The sequence below is a fragment of the Ailuropoda melanoleuca genome, chromosome 13 (assembly GCF_002007445.2).
Source record: "Ailuropoda melanoleuca isolate Jingjing chromosome 13, ASM200744v2, whole genome shotgun sequence".
Lineage (NCBI taxonomy): Eukaryota > Metazoa > Chordata > Mammalia > Carnivora > Ursidae > Ailuropoda > Ailuropoda melanoleuca.
Genome location: NC_048230.1, coordinates 85,516,850 through 85,537,874, shown reverse-complemented (window position 1 = coordinate 85,537,874; position 21,025 = coordinate 85,516,850). Strand labels below are relative to the sequence as shown.

The 21,025-nt window shown below is 42.0% G+C and overlaps 1 protein-coding gene across 2 annotated transcripts in view; it reads right to left on the bottom strand.

Annotated features, from left to right (window-relative positions):
• The window catches only part of MACROD2 (mono-ADP ribosylhydrolase 2), a 1,910,609-nt gene that overhangs the window by 107,680 nt on the left and 1,781,904 nt on the right, over positions 1-21,025 (bottom strand). The window contains exon 12 of one of the 2 annotated variants that reach the window (XM_034641514.1): positions 3,321-3,431. In XM_034641514.1, coding sequence (XP_034497405.1) covers positions 3,321-3,431 — 111 coding nt within the window. The remainder of the gene's footprint in view (positions 1-3,320; positions 3,432-21,025) is intronic. The other variant, XM_034641515.1, reaches the window with a different exon arrangement.

Here is a 21,025-nt window from a genome sequence, read left to right as displayed (position 1 = left end):
GGTAGGTGACAAGCTCCTATAAAACAAAAAACAAATGAACAAACAAAAGACTAGTAACCTTCGCTTGGTGTTACATCTTCCCATTTGCCCTTCCTTTCACAGTACAGCTCCCTAGAAGAGCTGTCTGTGTTATTGTTCTGTACTTCTCACTCCATAGTCTCTCCATAACCCACTCCATTGGCTCCAATACCCTTTTGAGAATTCTCTGAGGAAAGATGCCAATGACTTCCCTTTGCAAAATCCAATGGTCATTTCTCTTTTCTCATCTTACTTGATTTCTCAGTAGTATTTCACAGTCTTAACTCTGTTCTTTCTGAAACACTCTCTTTCTCTCTTCTGTTGCCACCTATATGGATGTCCTGATGTCTCAAGCACACTGTTTTCTTTATTTATATGCACTTTCTAGTGAATCTCACCCAGAACCATGGTTTTATTTTTTTAAGTTTTTTTTTCAGAACCATGATTTTAAATCTCATTTATATACCATGTGAATCTCAAACCTGTATCTCAGTCCACATCTCTCCAGAATCATCTATCTAACTAGCTAGCTTCTTGACATCCCATATGGCTAAGAGTCCTCTCAAATTTACCATGGAAAAAACTGAACTACTAACTTTCTCAACAAACACTGTGCCTGGTGGCCAGTCTTCCAAATATTAGCAAGTGGCACCATCATCCCCAAAGTTCTTGATGCTAAAAATCTGGGACTTATTCTGGATTCCTCTTTCCCCCATATCCCACATCCAAATCCATCAGCACATCCTGTTATCTTTATGTCTGGAATATGACACATCAATCCATTTTGTCTCTGTTTCCAGAAACTGCCACCATTTCTTCCTGCTACAGCCTTCTAGTTGGTCTCACTCTGCTTCTCGTGACCCACTTTTACTCACAGACAAAATGAGCTCATTAAAACTTCAAAACTTCCACTGGCTTCTCTTTGTAGTTCTAATAAAATCAAATCTTATACAGTCAGACATGGTCTGGTCCTATCATTTTTTTAAACGAAATCTTACACCATATTCTCCCTAATGTGCCATGCTCCAGCCACTCTGACCGTCTTTCTCCCACATGCTAAAATTGGTCTTGAGGCATTTTCATCATCTGGTCCCCCCATCTAGAATTCTCTTCCACCAATGAGGACATCCTCATTGAGATTTTATTTAATATCCCTTCCTCGGGGAGTCCTTCCCAAATCCAGCCGATGGGAAGTTGCCTTCCCAGTATTCCTTTGACCTACCTCATTTCGCCACAAGGCATTTATTGCCATCTTCTATGCTTTTGTTTACTGTTTATTTCTGAATTTCACCTCCCACCCCCCGCCAGCCCCACCAGAATATAAGCTTCATGGAGGCAGGGATATCGTCTTTATGGTTTGCTGCTGTATCCCAGTGCCCAGAACAGTGCCTAAGTCACATAGACCCTTGATATGTATTTGTTAAATGACTATTTGAGGAATAGTATCTGTGACTTCGATTTGACTTGATCTTGACAGCAGTCAAAACTGCTGGTTTGAGATTGTGTGTTTTTAATGATATGGAAGAAGCCTGCAGTTACATAAGCAAAATTGAAGTTGGAAATCATATTGAATGTAAAGGAGGTATTTATATTTTGGAAGAACAACAGCAGGTCAAGAGGGCTTTAATGACCTGGACCTCACCTTTGATTTTTCTGCACTTGGATTAGGGAGGCTATGAAATGAGCCAGGGCAGACATAACCATGTATATGGACAACAGCCAAGATCAGAGAAAAATCCTGCCATGACTTGGGCCACCCAGTGGGATCACTTGGAAGAGTAAGAGGAGCCCCTCAGGGGTGCATTCAGGACTAGTCTTTACCTTGAGGACTGAAACCCCACCACTCTCTGCTGACAGGTGATCCCAAATCCAAAAAGAAACTGCCTGTTCTCAACTTACTTGCTAAAAAAGGGATGAATAAACAAAACACAGGCAAATGTGTGCACCTGTGTGTGTGTGTGCATGTGTGCGTGTGTGTGTATGTGAACAAGGGTGGGAAAAAAATCTATGCTGATAAAGATAGTTGGGGACAGAACAGTGAGTGAATAAAACCTGTGAAATCTCACCATTCAGAGAATGGCCTCAGCTGTCAGCAGTTAGTTGACTAATACTTGTCAGCGGCAAACAGTGAAAACAGTGACAGCTTCTCACAGAAGACTCATCTGCCAGGGCGCGTAATGATGTGTGGGTCGGGAGCTGGGGTGGGGGGTGGCGGATGACAACAGTCCGCTGGATCAGAAATTCATTTCATCGCAAGGACTACGTTTTGGCCAAGGGAGCCGGCTGACCCAGCGGCAGCTACACAAGGTCCTCGCTGCCTTGCTTCAGTGCTTTCTCTGATTGGCCTTCCTCCATTCCATCCTCCAGGTTAATAATAAAAGATTCCACTTCTCTAGCACAAGTTCCAAGGTTAATGTAGGAAGTTTTCAGTGAAAAACTTATCACACTACCTGGTTGATTTCCAAGAGTTCAGCACACGGCCTAGGACGTGCCTGGCACACAGCAGACGGAGCCCACTGTTTCACAAATGCCCCTCTGTGGGGCTCTTTAGGACTTGGAGGCTAAAGGGAAGAGGGATACTTTGATTTGGGTGGTGGTGTTGATAACAGCAGAACTGTGCCTATCAGTCTGTTACAGGAGAGCGTGCCTGAGGACAAGGGTGGGTAAGAAGAGATGAGAAGCTGGAGGTGGAGACGATCTCTTCTGAACCTTAAGTGTTACTTCATTTCAAGATGTTCCATTCAGAATCTATAGGAGAGACTCTATAAACATTTGATGGACACATCTATTCTTAGGGAGCAGAGAAGATGTCAGGAAGGCTTCGGATCTCACTTTAGGTCTGGTTGTAAGGTAACCGGTTTCCATGACACTGTCTCCTACCACGTGTAAAGAAACAACCAGAAACACGGCTCTTCAAACTGTAATGCAAAGCAGTAGAGAACATTCTACTCCTCATGGAGGGGAAGCCTCTATTTATTTCCTTTAAACATTCTGCATTTCATTCCCCTCCGAAACGAAATCTGCTAATTTTGACCTGTTCTGAGGTAGCCAAGTTCTGAGCTGGCACTTCCAACCTCTGCCCATCATTCTGAGAGCATTTCTAAGTGAAGTGTTGTTAAGCAGAAGAAAAATGGAGTTGGTGAATGAGGAGTGAGAATGTACCCTTCTGACTGGAAGCACTGTCACCTGCAACCGGTGGGGTTGGTGGCTTCCTGAGGGAGACCTAAATGAATACTGCAGTCAACCGGTGAAAAGGTATAAGCATGTCTGGAAAACAACAGTTGAGTAAAGTTCTTGTTCACCTCTGTGGATGAGGCCTAGGAGACTCCTCAAAAGAAATCTGAGCCCACCTGCTTCTTGGCTCTGCCCTTCCGTTTCTTCTGTACTTTGTTTTTCCTCTGGACCGTTCTCATCTTTCAAGAAAACCACAGAGGGGGGAAAATACATCAAGTCAATTTATGAAATATCTCTTTATGGCTAATATGCAGCACTGAAATTAATTGTAACCAATGTAGCATGACTCCCAAAGCAAGGCAGAGAGATGAATCAGAGGCATGAAACAGAAAAATTACCTACATAAATAGGTGCATTTATACTTGTCCCTTCTCACCTGATTTGCTTGATGAAATGTTGTACCACAGTAAACAAAATTCACTCAGCACTCCTACAACATTTCTCTCCTTGCACAGCATTTCCCAAAATGTAGTACTGATCTTAATTCGAGTCTGCTTTTCTCCCTTGACTCAAGCAATATGCACTGTGTAAGGAAATTTGCTTGATTCAGTTTCTATGGCTGCTTTTCCTGTTTGATATATGTTGCAGAAAATATCTATCTTTACCTAACTTACGCATGACAGGCTAACACATCTATGCTGTGCTGTGCTGTTTGTCTTGAACAAACAATGCTGGTCAAGTGTACACCATGGTACACAACACCTTGAAAAACAAATCCCTGGGCAGGTGCAGTGGCAGCCGTATACTAGAAACGAGTTAACATTTTCTTTTGGCTTAAAATGTGTAATATATACCGGTGGATTTAGGGGTAGAAAAAATAAACTTTTCAAAGGCAAATAAAGGCAGGATTTTCTACCTCATTGCTGGGAGAGTTTCCAAATCTCTTCTTGTTCAGAAAGTTTTTAAAAAAGAAAAATTCATATAAAGACACAGGAACAAAACATAAAGCATGTCGAATACAGAAAACAGAGAAGCAGAAGTGACTGGCATATATTATTATGGGTTAAAAATGGCCACAGATCCTTTGTCTCTCAAGAAGTGGAATCTATCTCTCCTCTCCTCGAATCCGGACTGGTTCCGTCACTAGATCACTGAAATGTCGAAATGATGTTCTGGGACCCTGAGGCCAAGGCCTCAGAGGACTAGCAGTTTCTACTTTCTCCCTCTAGGAAGCCAGTCACCATGTTGTAGAGACGCTCAGGCTAGCCTCCCAAGGGAGAGACACGTGGCGAAGCACCGAGGGGCCAGACACGTGGGTGAGTCCTGCACCTTCCAACCCAGCCCAGCTGCCTGCCACATGCAGCCAAACCACGGTCTCAGCCAATGCCACAAGGAGCTGAAGAATCACCCAGCTGAGCCCTCTGAAAGGTTTTGACCCATCACCATGCTCAGATCACTCAACCTTGCTTGGCCTGAGTGCCTTGACCCACCATCCATTACTACTACCAGCTCTTAATCCAGAGGCAAGAGGATGGGGAATCCTCCCTAGAGGAGGACTCAAATAGTAGAGCTCTAACAAGAGCCTGACGAGCAATGGGGAAACATTTCACCAAGGGGCTCTGTAAAAGAACCGACTGAAGAGAGTTGCAGGTGGGAAAACATTTGGGATTGACTTGAATGAAAGAAAAAGTTTATAATAGAGTGGCATAGATAAATACACACATACACACGTACATAAGAGTGGCATTCTAAAGTAGGAAGAAATGCTACCAATGAATACATAAGTATGCATACAATTCCCTCTGCCCAACACCTGCGCTATTTGTCCTGGGGATACAGTCTAACTTGTAACACGAGGACCCACAGCAGCTCTGCGGCTACCTACGTCCAATGTTCTAAGTGGCTTATTGACGGTACGGCTTAATGGTCTGACATTTGCTCTGTTCTAGTTCTCCAAGCAGACGACGGCACCGGCTTTTGCTCTAGGAAGGAAACAGCCACCCTTGCTGCTATTGCTCCCTTAACAAGGCTAAGTGGGTGCTACAGGATGTGTTAAAAACATGGGTCAGAATTTTCCCCCTTCCTCCCACCAAATGGAGTCAGATCAAGCAAGAGAAATCGGCCAGCTTTGCGGTCTCCCCCAGCAGACAGTCTTTTTAACAGAGATTTCACAATAGGTCTGAAGTCCGCAGTGACAGGCTGCCTTTAAAATTAGTCTGGTTACCACGTCTCCAAGAGAGTAAAAAGCCTTCTTGTGGCGAGAGGAAGATAAGAAAGGGAAAGAGACGCAATTAAGCGACAGGAAGGTGAGGAGTTGGTTCCAGCAGTTCCAAATGCGTGAGAAGGACATTTCCAGTCAAACCCCCAAGTCCAGCTTTATAGCAATAAGAACCAGTCTGACTGTTTTCCTAAGGTAGTGCGACTGGGTTTTTACCCTTCTGCATATGCATGCTGTAGCAATCCCTGACACAGCCACCCGAGCGGTATGCTCCTAGTTCCTACTTTAAGCCTTGACTGCAGGATACAGTTGCGGTATTTCTGCCCTTATGAAGAAAACTCAAGAAACAGTTGGCATGTTTAATACTGAGTAAGTGCATTCTAGAAGAACGCTGGATTTGCCATTTGAGTAACGTGCCCTCAGATGACAAGTTTTAGGTACATCGGTTTCATCCACCTCCAGACAGTGCCTCCTCGGAGCCAGCAGGGGGAGCCAGTGTAGAAGTCTCGCTTTCTAAGCAGGTGTTCTCTGGCAATTAGATTAACATTCATTTCACTCTTTCAGGAGGGCATTTTGGCTGGCTTATAACTTTCCATCCATTTAAAATGCCTCAAATGACTGCGTTCTTACTGAAACAGTGGTCTTCCACTGGTAGGGGGAAAAAATCCCATTACACAGTTACCGGTAAGTATTTATTTGATAAGGACAAGCTTTCCTTTTCATCAGCCTTGTCTGTCTAGCTATCTTCACAGAAAGCCCATAAACAATAAAAAGTTAGGTAAAGTGGTGAATATAAACTTGTGGTTTTTAGAAGGGATTTAAAAGGCTTACAATAAATGTGAAGAAATATAGGGAAGTGACAGGCAATTTTGTTAGCTTAAAAAATGTCACGCAGAGGCTAAATTCTCATAGTTAGTACGCCTTTAAGATCACATATTTATTTCAGATAATAAATTGCTATAGCATTCACGGTGGGAGTCACATAACACTTTATTTTCTCATGCCAAAAAGCACGGTAACCTGCGAGCATTCTAGTTGTTGCATAAGTTTGGTTTCCCCAGTATTCGTATCCTGCTCTTCATTTCTTTCAACCCATATTTATTGAGCATGTATCATATGCAAGGATATTTCAGGAATTTTATAGAAACAGGGGCGCCTGGGTGGCAGAGTCGTTAAGCGTCTGCCTTCGGCTCAGGGCGTGATCCTGGCGTTCTGGGATCGAGCCCCACATCAGGCTCCTCCGCTGGGAGCCTGCTTCTTCCTCTCCCACTCCCTTGCTTGTGTTCCCTCTCTCGCTGGCTGTCTCTATCTCTGTTAAATAAATAAATAAAATCTTTAAGAAAAAATGAAAATAAGAGACTCCTTCTGTGAACTGAATTCATGGAGGTAGTAGGACTGTATCATTTGTTGGATGATGCCAAGAACGTAATTCATGCTTATTCCTACATGAGAGAGATGTACCAGGGCAAACTCTCAATGTCATGGCCACAGATTGCTATCTTGATATATCCTTCTTTTGGTGAACTGTGCATGGAAAGAGAAAGGGAAGTACATCCGAGCAAATGGATATTCTTGCTATTGGGGAAACAACTTGATGTGTGCTGCCTGTTCACATATTAATACTCTCATTCATAGAGGTGCCAACATTTCCAGGCACGGGTGGGGCATATGCCATTGAAATGCAGTGGTTTGCAGATTAGAATTGGTCCCAATTCCTCTGTCCCTGGTAATGGATTATACAGTTAGTGTTCTCCCACTGTGGGCAGAGAATACATCCCAACCCACTGATGTTGGATTTAACCAGGTTACCTGATTTGGTTAATGAGATATTAGTGGACGTAATGTGAGCAAAAGGCTTAACTGTGATGCATAATTGGACTTGGTGCCTGTGCCCCTGACATTCGCCATGACAAGAAGATGGCCCTATAGCTACTGGTTTAAAGAGGATGAGAGATATGTGGAGCAGACAAGGTTCAATCTGGACCCAAGCCCAGGCAAGTCACAGCTTGAAACAGAAATGCCCAGTGGAACTCAGACTACATCAGCTGAATGACAGTCAACTCATAAACCCGTAAGCACGAGAATAAATATTTTTGTTGTAAGGGACCATATTTGGGGGTCATTTGTTACCCAGTATTATCATGACAACTGCTAATTAATACAAATGGTATATTTATTTTTCTCAGGTCGGGAAGGCTCAACCTCTTTTATTTATAAAGAATTCAGTTTTTAATTTTATATTTTGCCACTGGCCTAACATTTTCATCTCACATATTCCCAAATTCTCTAGAATATACACACATGAAAAATAACCTTAGCTTATATAAGGGAGGAATGATCTCAAAAAGTAGGCCCTTCCATCAATTATACTTATGTCTTATTTAATAGAGCCATGTGAGTAGCAGCAAAATACTAGTTAATACCAGCTTATATTTATTGGATACTGGCTATGTTCTGCTAGTGTCTAAGTACTTTGCTTGGACCATAAAATTTAATTCTCATAGCAATCCAGTAAGTTTGGTATTATTACTATTATTTTTTAAAGATTTTATTTATTTGAGAGCGAGAGAGAGGATGAGCAGGGGGAGGGGCAGAGAGAGAAGCAGACTCCCCACTGAGTGAGGAGCCAGACATGGAGCTCAGTCCCAGACCCCGGGATCATGACCTGAGCTGAAGGCAGATGCTTAACGGACTGAACCACCCAGGTGCCTCTGGCATTATTATTATCCACATTTCACAGATAAGGAAACTGAGACACAGAGATATTAAGTAATTTGCCTAAGACCCTACAGCTAGCAAGGGGTGGCAGCAGGGTTTTGAGAGTCAGCTGACGGCAGAGCCCACTATTCCCTCCCTGGAAACATAACTGATATTTGTCTGGGTAAGATAAATTATGGGTCAGCAAAAATGTGGGAAAAAATGATAATATAATAATAAAGAGTTAAACTACATTGTCATGCAGTTTCACTAAGAACATTAAGAATTGAGCTTGCCTGACATTTAACCTAGGTAAGCACATATTACAACTCTAAACTTAGTTTTTTTAATGCCAAAGATATTTTTATTTTGGAATAATTTTAAATAATAGAAAGTTATAAGAACAGTACGAAGAGTTTTCTTTTCTATTCTATTCTACTCTATTCTTTTCTTTTCTTTTTTATTTTCTTTTCTGAACCTATTGAGAGTGAGTCGCAGACATAATCACCTCCGTGAGCCCTGAATACTTTAGTATATATTTTGTACAGACAAGGACATTCTCCTCCATGACCGCAATGCAACCATCAAGATCAGGAGATTAGCCCTGACGACATTCCTGCTCTCTAAACCACAGACCACATTCAAGTTTTGCCAATTTTCTAATAAGATCTTTCATATTTTTCTAGGATCGCACACTGCATTTTGTTGTCACGTCTGTTCAGTCTCCTTCAACCTAAGACCGAGATGCCCTCCTGACCTTGCCTAAGCTCTGTGCCAGATGTTTGCCACCTCACCCTGAACCCCCTCCTGTGAGAGTGCCTACTTGCTCAGCCCTACTTGAAGGCTTTAGAAAGGAAAGAAAGGAGGATGGGAAGGATGCTTGGTTCCAAACACTTAAACTTTGTTCTGGAGGTGTCATCAGCCAATTAGTCAATTTTAATAGATTAGTATAAGAAAAGTTAAGTTCCCACATTGTCTGCTTCATTATTCTAATGAAGAGCTTCACATGCATCTTTCAATGCAGATAAAAAGAGACGTCCAGTGGAGTCCTCGCCATCTAACACGAGTGGTAGCTGCTGTTCCAAGCGTCTCCTCGGCACCAGGAGCTTAGACTCTTAGGCACCTCACACCTATTACTGTGAATCCCACTGGAGCTCTACCCAGTTAGACTTTTATCTACATTTTTACAGATGGAGAAATCAAGGTTGTGGGAAGGCAAGTAACTTTCCTGAAGTCCCACGAAGAGTGGCAGAGCTAGGTCTTAAACTCAGGTCCAGATTATGCCAAAGCCTGAGTTCTCTCTTCCTTACAGATTCCTGTGACCTTGTCTGGTCCTCGGTGGCGAAGTTGTAAGTCCTCTCTCAGAGGCAGGCCCTTACTCTTGCTGTGGTGGACTCAGCACCCGGCACAGTGCCTAAATTCGTTGGGGCTCCATAAATGTTTGTCAAGGGATTAAAAAAGAAACTTCATTTTCCTTTAAGCAGTAATTACTATTAATTATTTTGCTTGAACTGGATTTCAGTTCTCAACGTAAAAATGATATGTTATTTATCTAAGCCTCTGTTTGAACCTCATTCAAATTGTGGATTTGTTTTGAAATGTCAAGTGTCTTTGTTGTTTTTTTTTTTTTAAAGATTTTATTTATTTATTTATTTGACAGAGATAGCCAGCGAGAGAGGGAACACAAGCAGGGGGAGTGGGAGAGGAAGAAGCAGGCTTCCAGCGGAGGAGCCTGATGTGGGGCTCGATCCCATAATGCTGGGATCACACCCTAAGCCGAAGGCAGATGCTTAACAACTGCGCTACCCAGGCGCCCCTGAAATGTCAAGTGTCTTTGATCACAAGTAACGGTTCCTAAAAATCCAGTGTGGTGATGTGTAGGGAGCACAGATAGGTAGAGTTCACCTGTTCTCACCACCACCCAGTCTGGCCCCTTTTCCCGGCCCCTCCCCTGGGTTGTGACAATGGCTTCAGCTCTTGTCCTCCAGATCTGTTCTCAACCTAGAGGCCAGACAGTTTGTTTTCAAAGATCATATGATTCCCCTGCTCATATGTTGCTCAAAGGTAACAAGGCTGTGTGTGATGGAGACCACCGTGGTTTTCCCACCCTGACATTCTTCTTAAAGCCTCCCATGCACTCTGCTCCAGCCATACTGGCTGTCCCTCTTAGGGTCTCTTCTCCCCTGGTCTTTCTATTGCCTGTCCCCTCTGCCTGAAGTGCTTCCAGGTCCTTCAAGTCTTGGCCCCAAATGCCTCCTTTTCAATGAGGTCTATGTCGAATACTCCACTTAAAATTACAACATCTCCCCACCCCTACACCCTCCATCTTCCTTATCTGGACCCACCATCTTCTAATATATAATGTACGTAGGTATTCTATTCATTGTTTATGTATACCTACCCTCACTTGAAGGTAAGCTCCACCAAGGCAAGCATGTTTGTTTGCTTCATTGCCTGAGGTCCCCTTAGGCAGAATGAACACCTGAGAGATGTGCAATAAATATTTGTGAAATAATGAAGTACGCTCTTTCCTGACCTGGCTTTGCACATTAATTAGGGAAAAAAGGGGGAAATGATCTCCTCTTCCAAGATCATCAGGTCACTTATAAAATCTGAGGTTCATACATCATATAGGGCAGCATTTTTGAAGAAAGGTGGCCAAGACAGAGAACCCAGGCTATACCCCTGTTGCCATTTTATCTTCTTACTGGAGAAGTAATCTTAGAGAAGGAATCCCTTCCTCAGGCCGGTGGAGATTATGTGTAGAACTTGTTACAGGTCAGTTATGCAGACTAATAACTTAGCCCCTCCTGGGAAGGTGGTGGAGCACACATAGCCCATTTGGGGAAACGCTTGCTTTCCCGGCTGCCAGTACCAATTCTACTAGAAATAAATACTATTATAACCATGCCTCATTCACAGAGGCTGTGTAAGATCCATGGTTGGTCTTCAGTTATAGGACAGAGAAGACAATCATCTTGGTCCTATTTCTTTCTTTCTTTCTTTAAAGATTTATTTATTTATTTATTTTAGAGACAGAGAGCGATCACATGCAGAGGGGCAGAGAGAGAGGGAGGAGAGAAGCAGACTCCTCACTGAGTATAGAGCCCAATGTGGGGTTTGATTCCCCCATGACGCATGAGATCATAACCTGAGCTGAAATCAGCAGTTGTATGCTTAACCGACTGAACTACCCAAGTGCCCCAGTCCTATTTTTTTTCTAAGAATGTCCCAAAACAGCATACTTGCCCATATAGAGGGAAGAGGAAATAACTGAACATGTTATTTTTAAAGCAGATATGTCTGTTAAGGGAGACCCAAGTGTAACACAAGTTCAGTGAAAGGAAACACATGAGACTGTAGCGTCCAACTGTCCCCTCCATCTATTTTGTATGATGGTAAGTAGAGTGTCAAGTGTTCAATAAGATACTCAGCAAAAACCTGCTGAATGACTGAATTTCCACAACGAAGGGATGACCCTGGCATACCAAAACTTGCCATGACATAACTTGGTTATAAAAATAGCACAAGGCAATGCTCCAGAGAGCTATTTTCAATATCACACATACCCTCTTAATAGATAACATATGGTTCTCCCATATGGCGTGTTAATACAAATACTTTTACCCTGATATGGTTCGCTTTTAATCCAAGGATTTCCAAGTACTTTACAAACACTATTCATTAGCACAGTCTTCCCGGGGGATGTTGCAATGCCTCGCAGAGATACAAAGCATCCTGCATATAATCAATAACCATTAAGGAATGACAATAATAAGAAATACATTAATGTGGCCTTTTTAAAAAAGATTAGGAAACAAACAAATGGGAATTAAGCCGCTTTCCCAAAGTCTTCCGATGACTTCACGGTGCAACTGAGATTACAAATCAACTTTGCTGCTACTTATGGTTATTCTACCAGTTGACCGACATTGGTGAATTGACCATAAATTACACTGGTTTTCAGGTATGCACATAAGCTTGTGTCTACACCACAGCTGGGAAAATTATGACCAAAATAAACTTAGCATAATAGCATTACAATGGGATTTCTTTTCTCTCTCACTCTCTCTCAAACAAAACAACTGTACTTTCTATTAACTTTGAGCCCTAAGGTTAAATTTCCTTCTAAAAACTCTATTTCTCTCTATTGTCATTTATGCTTCTAAATCAAGATAACTGGTGTGCCTACACATTTGTTTAAAACAGGCACACATTGTGCTCTCTGCAGATGTTAAAACAGAACTGGCAAGCTGAAACACTGTTTCACTTTTTTGTGGAAGAACAGAAAGGATATAAAGATGTTCTTTGAATAGAGAATCATTCCATAAATAAATTCAAAAGCTGCTTGATATCTTTGCCATCAATTAATGTTTGGTGAGCACCTAGGAAGTTCAAGATGGTGGAGAGGAAATAAACTAGGCTATGAGGAAAACAAAAGCCTTTCCCCTTGGGAGTTGATGGAAGAAAGCTGGAGAGAGTGGTTTCATCAGCTGTATCTTCCTCTATCACTTGCTCAAGGTGAAATTGAGGCTGGAGGCAATTATTCAGAGAAAGAGATGAGATTTTATCTTACCTATGTAGATCTGAATAAATATCGGTCATCTGAGCTGACTTAAATGAGAAATATCTAAGCAAGAGCTTCAGTTCTCTCCTTGCTTTGCTCTTGTGGCTCTCTGGGAAGCCCATGCTGGAGAATGTGCATGTGTTGAGAGCATGTGTCTCTCGGGGAGGGCACAGTTCAGTACATGTAGGCTTGATCGCAGGCAATCCCACATGGTTGTGGGAAGTAAAAGCCTTCGTCTTTGTGTTTCTACCATTTCCCCCCTTTAACGTAGTTGTTCCTTCCATGTTGAAACATGCTATTTTAAGTGGTGAAAATAGAAATTTTACCATGTTGTTTTGGAAATTTGAAGTTTAGGATAAAGGCAATGTGTGGGTTTTCCATGATTCAATATGAACTTTTTATAAAAAGTGCCCTCATTCAAATTACAGTCTTACGGATGATAAAACGTGACTCCTCCTCCTAAGCTTATTAACAACTATAAAAACAGCAGGGTAATATATGTGTTTTATCTTTCTTTAGAAACTGTAGAATTCCAGTAATGGTTTCGTTTAACCCAATGTTTACTTAATAGCTGTTTGACATTATTGTACCAGAATAAATTTCAACACAAAATTTCTTTTACACGAAAATAATTCGTAAGTGCAGAATTCACACCTGTGGAAGTGTGGCATGTCCAAATTGAGATGTACTATGAAGGTCAAATACACATCCACTTTTAAGGACAGCACAAAACAATGTACAATATCTCATTAACAATTTCTGTATTGATTACATGTTGAAATGCAACACTTTGGCTGTATGGGTTAAACAAACTATAGAGTTAAAATTAATGGTGCCTGTTTCTCTTAGTTTTTTTTTTTAAACATTGCTTCTCAAAAATTTAAAATTACATACGCACCTGTGACTCATGTCGTGTTCTTGTTAGATGAGCTGCTCTAGAGGTGACATGTGAGGAAGCGGGGCTGCAGGGCTCAGAGTCCAGTGGACCACGGGGTTGTGGAGGCTGAAGCTGTCCAATCCCCACCCCTGTCCCTCTTCATTCACCAATGGCCTCTCCTTGTGAACACTAGGGCACTCTGCCTTAGGGATTTTTCTTGTCTCAACAGGATGCTTGTCCTGTGCAGCCAACTTGGAAGCAGCCCCCAACCAGTGACGGACAGGATAAGGTAATGAATACTTGCCTTCACTCCACTTGAATGGGACAACTCTGGGGCACGTCCCACAGAATCCCACAGAATTCCCGTGCAGGACGCGATCCCAACTGCCCACAGGATAACCTGCCTGTTCAAGAACCTGCTTCCTTCCTTTCCGGGTCTCACTTCCCTACTTCCTCATGGTGCTTCCTGGATCATTCCCCAAATCAACACTTGCCCTTGAATTCTTATCTTAACAGGGGGGACCTGATCAAAGATATTTTTAAACCAAATACACAGACATATTATCCCCAATTGTGGTAAGTGTTAATGGAGGGAAGTGCAGTTTGCCAGGAGGACTTCTATCTAACAAGTTCATCAGAGGGGACTTCTCTGTGCAAAGGGTATTTGAGCTAATAAGTTTAAGGCATTTATTATGTGAAATTAGTTGGTAGAAATGAATGAATCAAAAAGGGAGAGATAGGGGCTCCTGGGTGGCGCAGTCGTTAAGTGTCTGCCTTCGGCTCGGGGCGTGATCCCGGCATTCTGGGATCGAGCCCCACATCAGGCTCCTCCGCTGTGAGCCTGCTTCTTCCTCTTCCACTCCCCCTGCTTGGGTTCCCTCTCTCGCTGGCTGTCTCTCTGTCAAATAAATAAATAAATAAAATCTTAAAAAAAAAAAAGGGGAGAGATAGAAGAATTTTCCAGATAGAGTGAAAAGCATGTCCATAGGACCTGTTGTGGGAAAGACCACGGCATCTTTGAAGACTTGGGGGTGGCCAGTGGGGCTGGAGTAGAGAGTGAGTGCCATGAGATGGGCCTAAAGGGAAGATATCCAGGCAAATGGAGCAGGAGGAGTTGAGGGGACAGGGAATGTTCCAAAGATCGGAACAAGATCTAGAGGAGAGAGTGAGCATGTGTATTTGGAGAGTCACAGTGATTTAGTTCTGCAGGACCATTGCAAACAAAAGGAGTAGAGCAAGGAGAGAAGCCAGAAGAAGAACAAGTGGTTGCAGGACAAAGGACTTTGTACCCCTTACTAAGGAGACAGCTGGTTCCATGAAGAGTGGTAGGGATCCATGATTTCTCTCTCACCTGGCTGCTTTGTGGGGCTGGGATTGATCGGGGTGGGGGAAGGAGGGGGAGATAAGTGACCCACATGGAAATGAGTAAAATACTCCAGATAAGAGATGATGGAAGCCTGAGATAAAGGGGTGGAAGGTGAAAACAGAAAGAACAGGATGGATTGAGGAGCTAGTCTAGGGGTAGAGTCAACTGGCTTCACTGAGTGGTTGAAGGATGAGGAACAGTGCCAGCCTCTACCGTAAAAGCTCTGAATTATCCCATTTAACACTCATTACAACTTCGGGTACAGATACAACAAATAGCCTATTTTATAGGTGAGAAAATGATTTTGCAAAGTTTAAATAACTCTTCGAAGGTCCCTGCTTCCCAGGCAGAAACAGGATTTGAGCTTTGGTCATGTGCTTCCAATGTGAAATCTGCTGATCACCAAGCTACCATGCTACCATGCTACCCGGAATCTCATTCAGGTATATGGCCTGAGAAAATCGGAGCTGGGAAGCAATGACTGAGCCTGGGAACGAATGAAGCCATGTTGGTTTAGGGGGCCCAGGACACACCTTATGCAGTGAGTTGTTTCAGTAGAAAGGAAGGGAAATCAAATAGATGGGAAGGAAAAATAGACCAGTACTAAACAGACCTTCTAAAATGGTATCTAGAAGGTTTGTATAAGATTCTTTTTTTTTTAAAGAAGTAAAGCACTTTGCTTTTACAAAAGACCTACATTAGTACCTATTTTCAATAACCAAAAGAAATCTGCTGAGGATTTTCACTTTTATGAAATGGTAATTGCTTCTTTGCTTTGAGCCACTTTGGCTTACAAAAGGTTTCACAGGAAACTTTCACATTCAGACAGAGAGGGAAACCTGTAATGGTCATTAAAAAAAAAATATATATATATATAGTTATATATATATTTATTTATAGTTATGCTACTTGCTGAAATTCCTGGTTAGCTTTCTGTTTGTTTTCTTTTGTGATTTTGTCTGGGTTGTATTTGTCTGGTCTGCAATAGTCGCTTCCAATATCTGCCTCCTTTATGTCACAAGTAGGACACTATCTTACTATAAGCCCTCCTGCCAGTCAAGTAAAAAGACTTCAGCCTCCTTTATCCAATTTCTGCATCCATTCAGTGATTTCCAGACCTAGCATACTTCCTCCTTCTCCTACATGTGTCCAGTACTGTCATTATTTCTTTCCCATCAAGCCATGATTTAAGGAGGCTGTCATTTTCAATGTAGTATAAATACTTGTATTTAATAATTAAACCTTCACCTCTCCCAAGACTACTGGTAACACTCTAATTATCCAGTATCCTTAACTATAATGCCAGTTCCAGAATTACTATACTGGGTGACAAGACTTCCTGGTCTTGAATTTAAGTACCCCCGAATTTCTATTAGGCATATTTCAGGAAGAGTTATTGGGGTCTCATTTCACTTTGAACAAATAAAGTTCTATGTATTTTTGTGTGGTTCTGATGTTCTCTCCCCAATGGTACCTGTTTTTCCCTTGTACTGGGGTGATACCTGCTGGCAGTGGATCATCTCCTTGAGATGATAATCACATACTTAATAGCCACCTGAAGTGATTAGTCCACAGACTCAAGGACTAGGGAAAAACTGTCTAGGGTGGTTGATGTTATTTTGGACAAGTCAATATAAATAGCAGAAGCCACATCAAAAGACAAATGGGAGCGTCTGTTTCTCTCCTGATGGCAGAGTAGGCCACAGACAATTAAGTATTGTCAGTAGGTACAAATGCTATAGACATAAAGCAACACGTGAATCCCTAGCTGTACAGTAGTCTGGCAAGTGCTTTGTTCTTTCTGCCAAACTGGTCAAGTTGCAGAAGTCTGCTTTATCTGATGCACTTTTTGGATAACTCTAGAGGCATTCTAGTTGTTTCCTCTCCACAGAAATATGCTTGGTTAAATATATATATTTATGTGATCAATGAAAAGAAAAATCTCTACAAGCAATTGCATGCATTTTGCCTAGTGGACAATGGCCTTTTTCCTCTCATGGGTTCGAGGGATAGTCCTTTTTTGTTTTTCATTGTACTACAGTTGACAGACAATATTATACTAGTTTCATGCATACAGCATAGTGATTTGACAACCATATACAATACCAAATGCTCACCATGATAAGTGTGGTTACCATCTGTCAGCATACAAAGTTATTACAATTAGGGGCAGTCATTTACTATGTAGAGCCCCCTTCCCACTTAAACTAATGGAACCGCATGAAGAAGGAGTGGATAGAGCAGGGAGCAACAGACAGAAACAGTTCAATGGTGGAGGGATGATGGAATGCTACCAATAAGGAAGATCAGAGGAGAACAGTCTCACAGCAATGGCTTGAGAAAGGTTTTTAGGACTTTCCATCTTCTTGGCAGTTTGCTTATGAGAATAAATTACTCCACCTCTCCCAGCTCTCATGACAAATGTCAGATGATCCTGGACTTGGTGGAACCAATTTCCCCTCTTTTACCTCAGAAGACACTTCTAGAAGCGTCAACATGGCCTGGAGGTATTTATTTATTCATTTAAGTCCAAGTGTTACACATTGTTATATTAGTTTCAAGTCTAAGACATAGTGATTTGACATTTACATTACGAAACACTCACCACACTGTGTCTAGTTATCATCTGTCACCAAAGTTATGTGAATGTTTCCTTCAGAAAACCCCGAAATAACAGTATTGTAATCAAGGCTCCTCTGTGATTCTGAACGTCAATCAAAACACGTCAAAATACATCAAAAGTTCTTTCGATCACCTGACAATAGTCTGGACAAATACTCAAATATATGCATATACCTCTTGAACCATTCAAATGAATGGCAAGTGAATAACTCCCTCTAATACTGGTTATTAAATGTGTGATTGGAAGAATTTACAATAACAAATAATTACAGGGAGAAACATTATGTATGCACAATGAAAGATGAAAAACTGTCCTATTCAGGCTAATTAAATTATGATTTTGGTCTGTTTTAATTACAACTAATAATGAGTTCTACAAGGTAGGCTCGAAGAGGATGAAAGAGGGACTTAAGACTGCAGTTATTATAATAAAATAAAATAAATCACAAACTATGAATCATGGAACACTACCTCAAAAACTAACGATATACTGTATGGTGACTAACACAACATAATAAAATACAATTTAAAAAAAGAGACTGCAGTTATGATGATCAGGAAGCAGAGATCTCTAGCTGGTTCATTGCTGCTTGAAAGAGCTTCCTTCATTCACAGAACAAGCTCCCCACTCTTGCGAGTGTTCGTCACGCTTCCACGTACAGTTTTCATGTAGCGCCTTAGGTGAGCAGTGTTTCAGGCTACAAGTTCGGGGAGAGCAGTAGAGTAAGAAAGCTGTGCTGCTTCTCTGGGGCTGTCTGAAACATGGCGCATGATGAACAGCTTCTAATTTCTCCCTTTGGCTTTTTTATTTTCCTTTTCCCCTCTTCTAGTATGAATTCATTAGTCATATACATGTATGTTAACACATGAACTTTTGTTGACTCATGGGCTGAGTAATACATTTACACGAATGCTCTGGTAAAATTAAAATGCAGACTTTTTTTTTTTTAAAGAATTCTCATCTAAGGATTTTGATTCCAGTTGCTGCTGCTGAAAACACAGGAGGTGAGTTGGTTTTTTGTTTTTTGTTTTTGTTTTTTTTGGTGCATTCAATGTCACTCATGAGGCATGCTGATATGAGAGAAAACAGTGGAGACACAAAAGTCAAAGTCTGAGACTGGATTATTTTTCCCCATTACGAGCCAGATCTGACACAAATTCCCTACATGTCACCATTACTGGATAAAGCCCTTGTGGTGCCAATATTTAGTGAGCGGTGAGGAATACTTACTGGCAGTCCATACATTTTTCACTCTGCTTGTTGGAGAAGGTTATTGTTATTCACGTGATGGATAGAAACACAAAATGAGTTCTCTGAGAGACCATAGCCCTGGAGGTCCATAATTCTCCTCTGACAGGACCACATTAGTCATTTTAGTGACTCAATTTTTGAACCTGTTTCTATATCCCTGAAGGAACAAGAGAAATCCTATGTAAAATGTATCCAACCTGAAAAGAGGATTCTCAGCGTTTTACCTCAAGTAAGATAAATTAGAGACATGGAAAGGAGCTCTGCTATCATGGCTGGGTGGTGTGGAGAAGCACACCTAAATATTTCCCGAGGACACAATGAGCGTCTTTCTAGGACGGTTTTAGAGCAGGGGTCAGCAAACTCTGGCCCATAGGCCTGGTTTTTTCGTACAGCCTGCACGCTAAGAATGGTTTTTACATTTTTAAAGGGTTGTAATAAAAACAAAGAAAAATATGCGACACAGACCATATGTGGCCTGTGGAGCCAAAAATATTTCCCATCTGGTCCTTCACAGAAGTGTGCTGACTCCTGTTTTAGAGCAACCTAATGAAATAAATAGTGGGAGATGACTCAGCCTACAGAACCACGCATCTGAAAGCCTTGTGGTGGGTTGATTACCCATGTGGTGTAGGAATTGACTTGACCCATTAGGAAGATAACCCTCCACCACCTCCTTTCCACCAAAGACATCGCTCTCTGCAAGGCAGCAAAGCACATGTCTCTGACATGTTCTCACAGATTTCAAAACCGCGCACTGGAAAGGACTTTTGATTTACACATGAGCTCAAGCCATATGCACCCCAATGTTCATAGCAGCATTGTTCACAATAGCTAAATCATGGAAGGAGCCGAGATGCCCTTCAACAGATGACTGGATTAAGAAGCTGTGGTCCATATATACAATGGAATATTACTCAGCTATCAGAAAGAACGAGTTCTCAACATTTGCTGCAACATGGACGGCACTGGAGGAGATAATGCTAAGTGAAATAAGTCAAGCAGAGAAAGACAATTATCATATGATTTCTCTCATCTACGGAACATAAGAACTAGGAAGATCGGTAGGGGAAGAAAGGGATAAAGAAAGGGGGGTAATCAGAAGGGGGAGTGAAGCATGGGAGACTATGGACTCTGAGAAACAAACTGAGGGCTTCAGAGGGGAGGGGGGTGGGGGAATGGGATAGACTGGTGATGGGTAGTAAGGAGGGCACGTATTGGATGGGTGCACTGGGTGTTATACGCAACTAATGAATCATCAAACCTTGCATCAGAAACCAGGGATGTACTGTATGGTGACTAATGTAATAAAAAAACATTAAAAAATAAATAAATAAATAAATAAAAGGATTTAATATTTGAGGGTCCTAAAGAATCCAAGTGCAGAGACACAGCAAGGATGTAGAAACTCTTAGAATAGGAAACAAGAAGACTATTTGGGATTACGGTGGTTTTAAAAACATGCCCACAAATTCTTAGATCCTTCTCTTTCCCAGAGGTGGACCTTCATGGAAAGCTCGCCTTGACCGTGTGATGGATTTAGGGACTTTGCCTAATTAACAGAATATGGCAGCAGCAATGGTCTGTCACTTGATATTAGGTTATAAAAGGACTGCCACTTCCATGGTGAATGTGCTCTTACTCTCTTGGGTCACTTGCACTGGAAGAAGCCAGCCGCCATGTCATGAGAATACAGATCAGCCTATAGAGAGGCTGACACGGTAAAGAACTGAGGTCTCTGGGCAGCAGTCAGCGAGCAAGTGCCTAGAGCCAGCCTGCCCCAAGAGAGGATGTGTGTTGGAGGGTGTGGTGAGTACATGGGGACACTGAGCTGAGTAGGTATCACAAACAGGATGTTACATAAGTTTATCCCGCCTTCAGTCAGCTGTGGGGATGAAGGACCCACCAGGGGTTGAATCAGTTTTAATGTATTTTTGTCCTTTTCCTTTTGCAGTTGACTTTTGTCTTCACAATTTGCACCTCTGCATGATCCAGCCCCATCCCTCAAATCCTTCCTCTCTTGTGGAAACTGATACTTAGTTTCTAAGTCCAGAACAATGGGTTTCCTTCCAAGAAATCTCAATATTGCCTACAGAGAATCTCCTTCTAGCCATTGAAGCTATGCATCCCTGGCATGCTCCCTTGTCGCCTTCTCCTCCCCTCCCCTCCATACTTACCTTCTTGTTCTTCTACTGCCCAGGTCCTATCTTCCCTGCCCTGTGCACTTTGGGACGTCA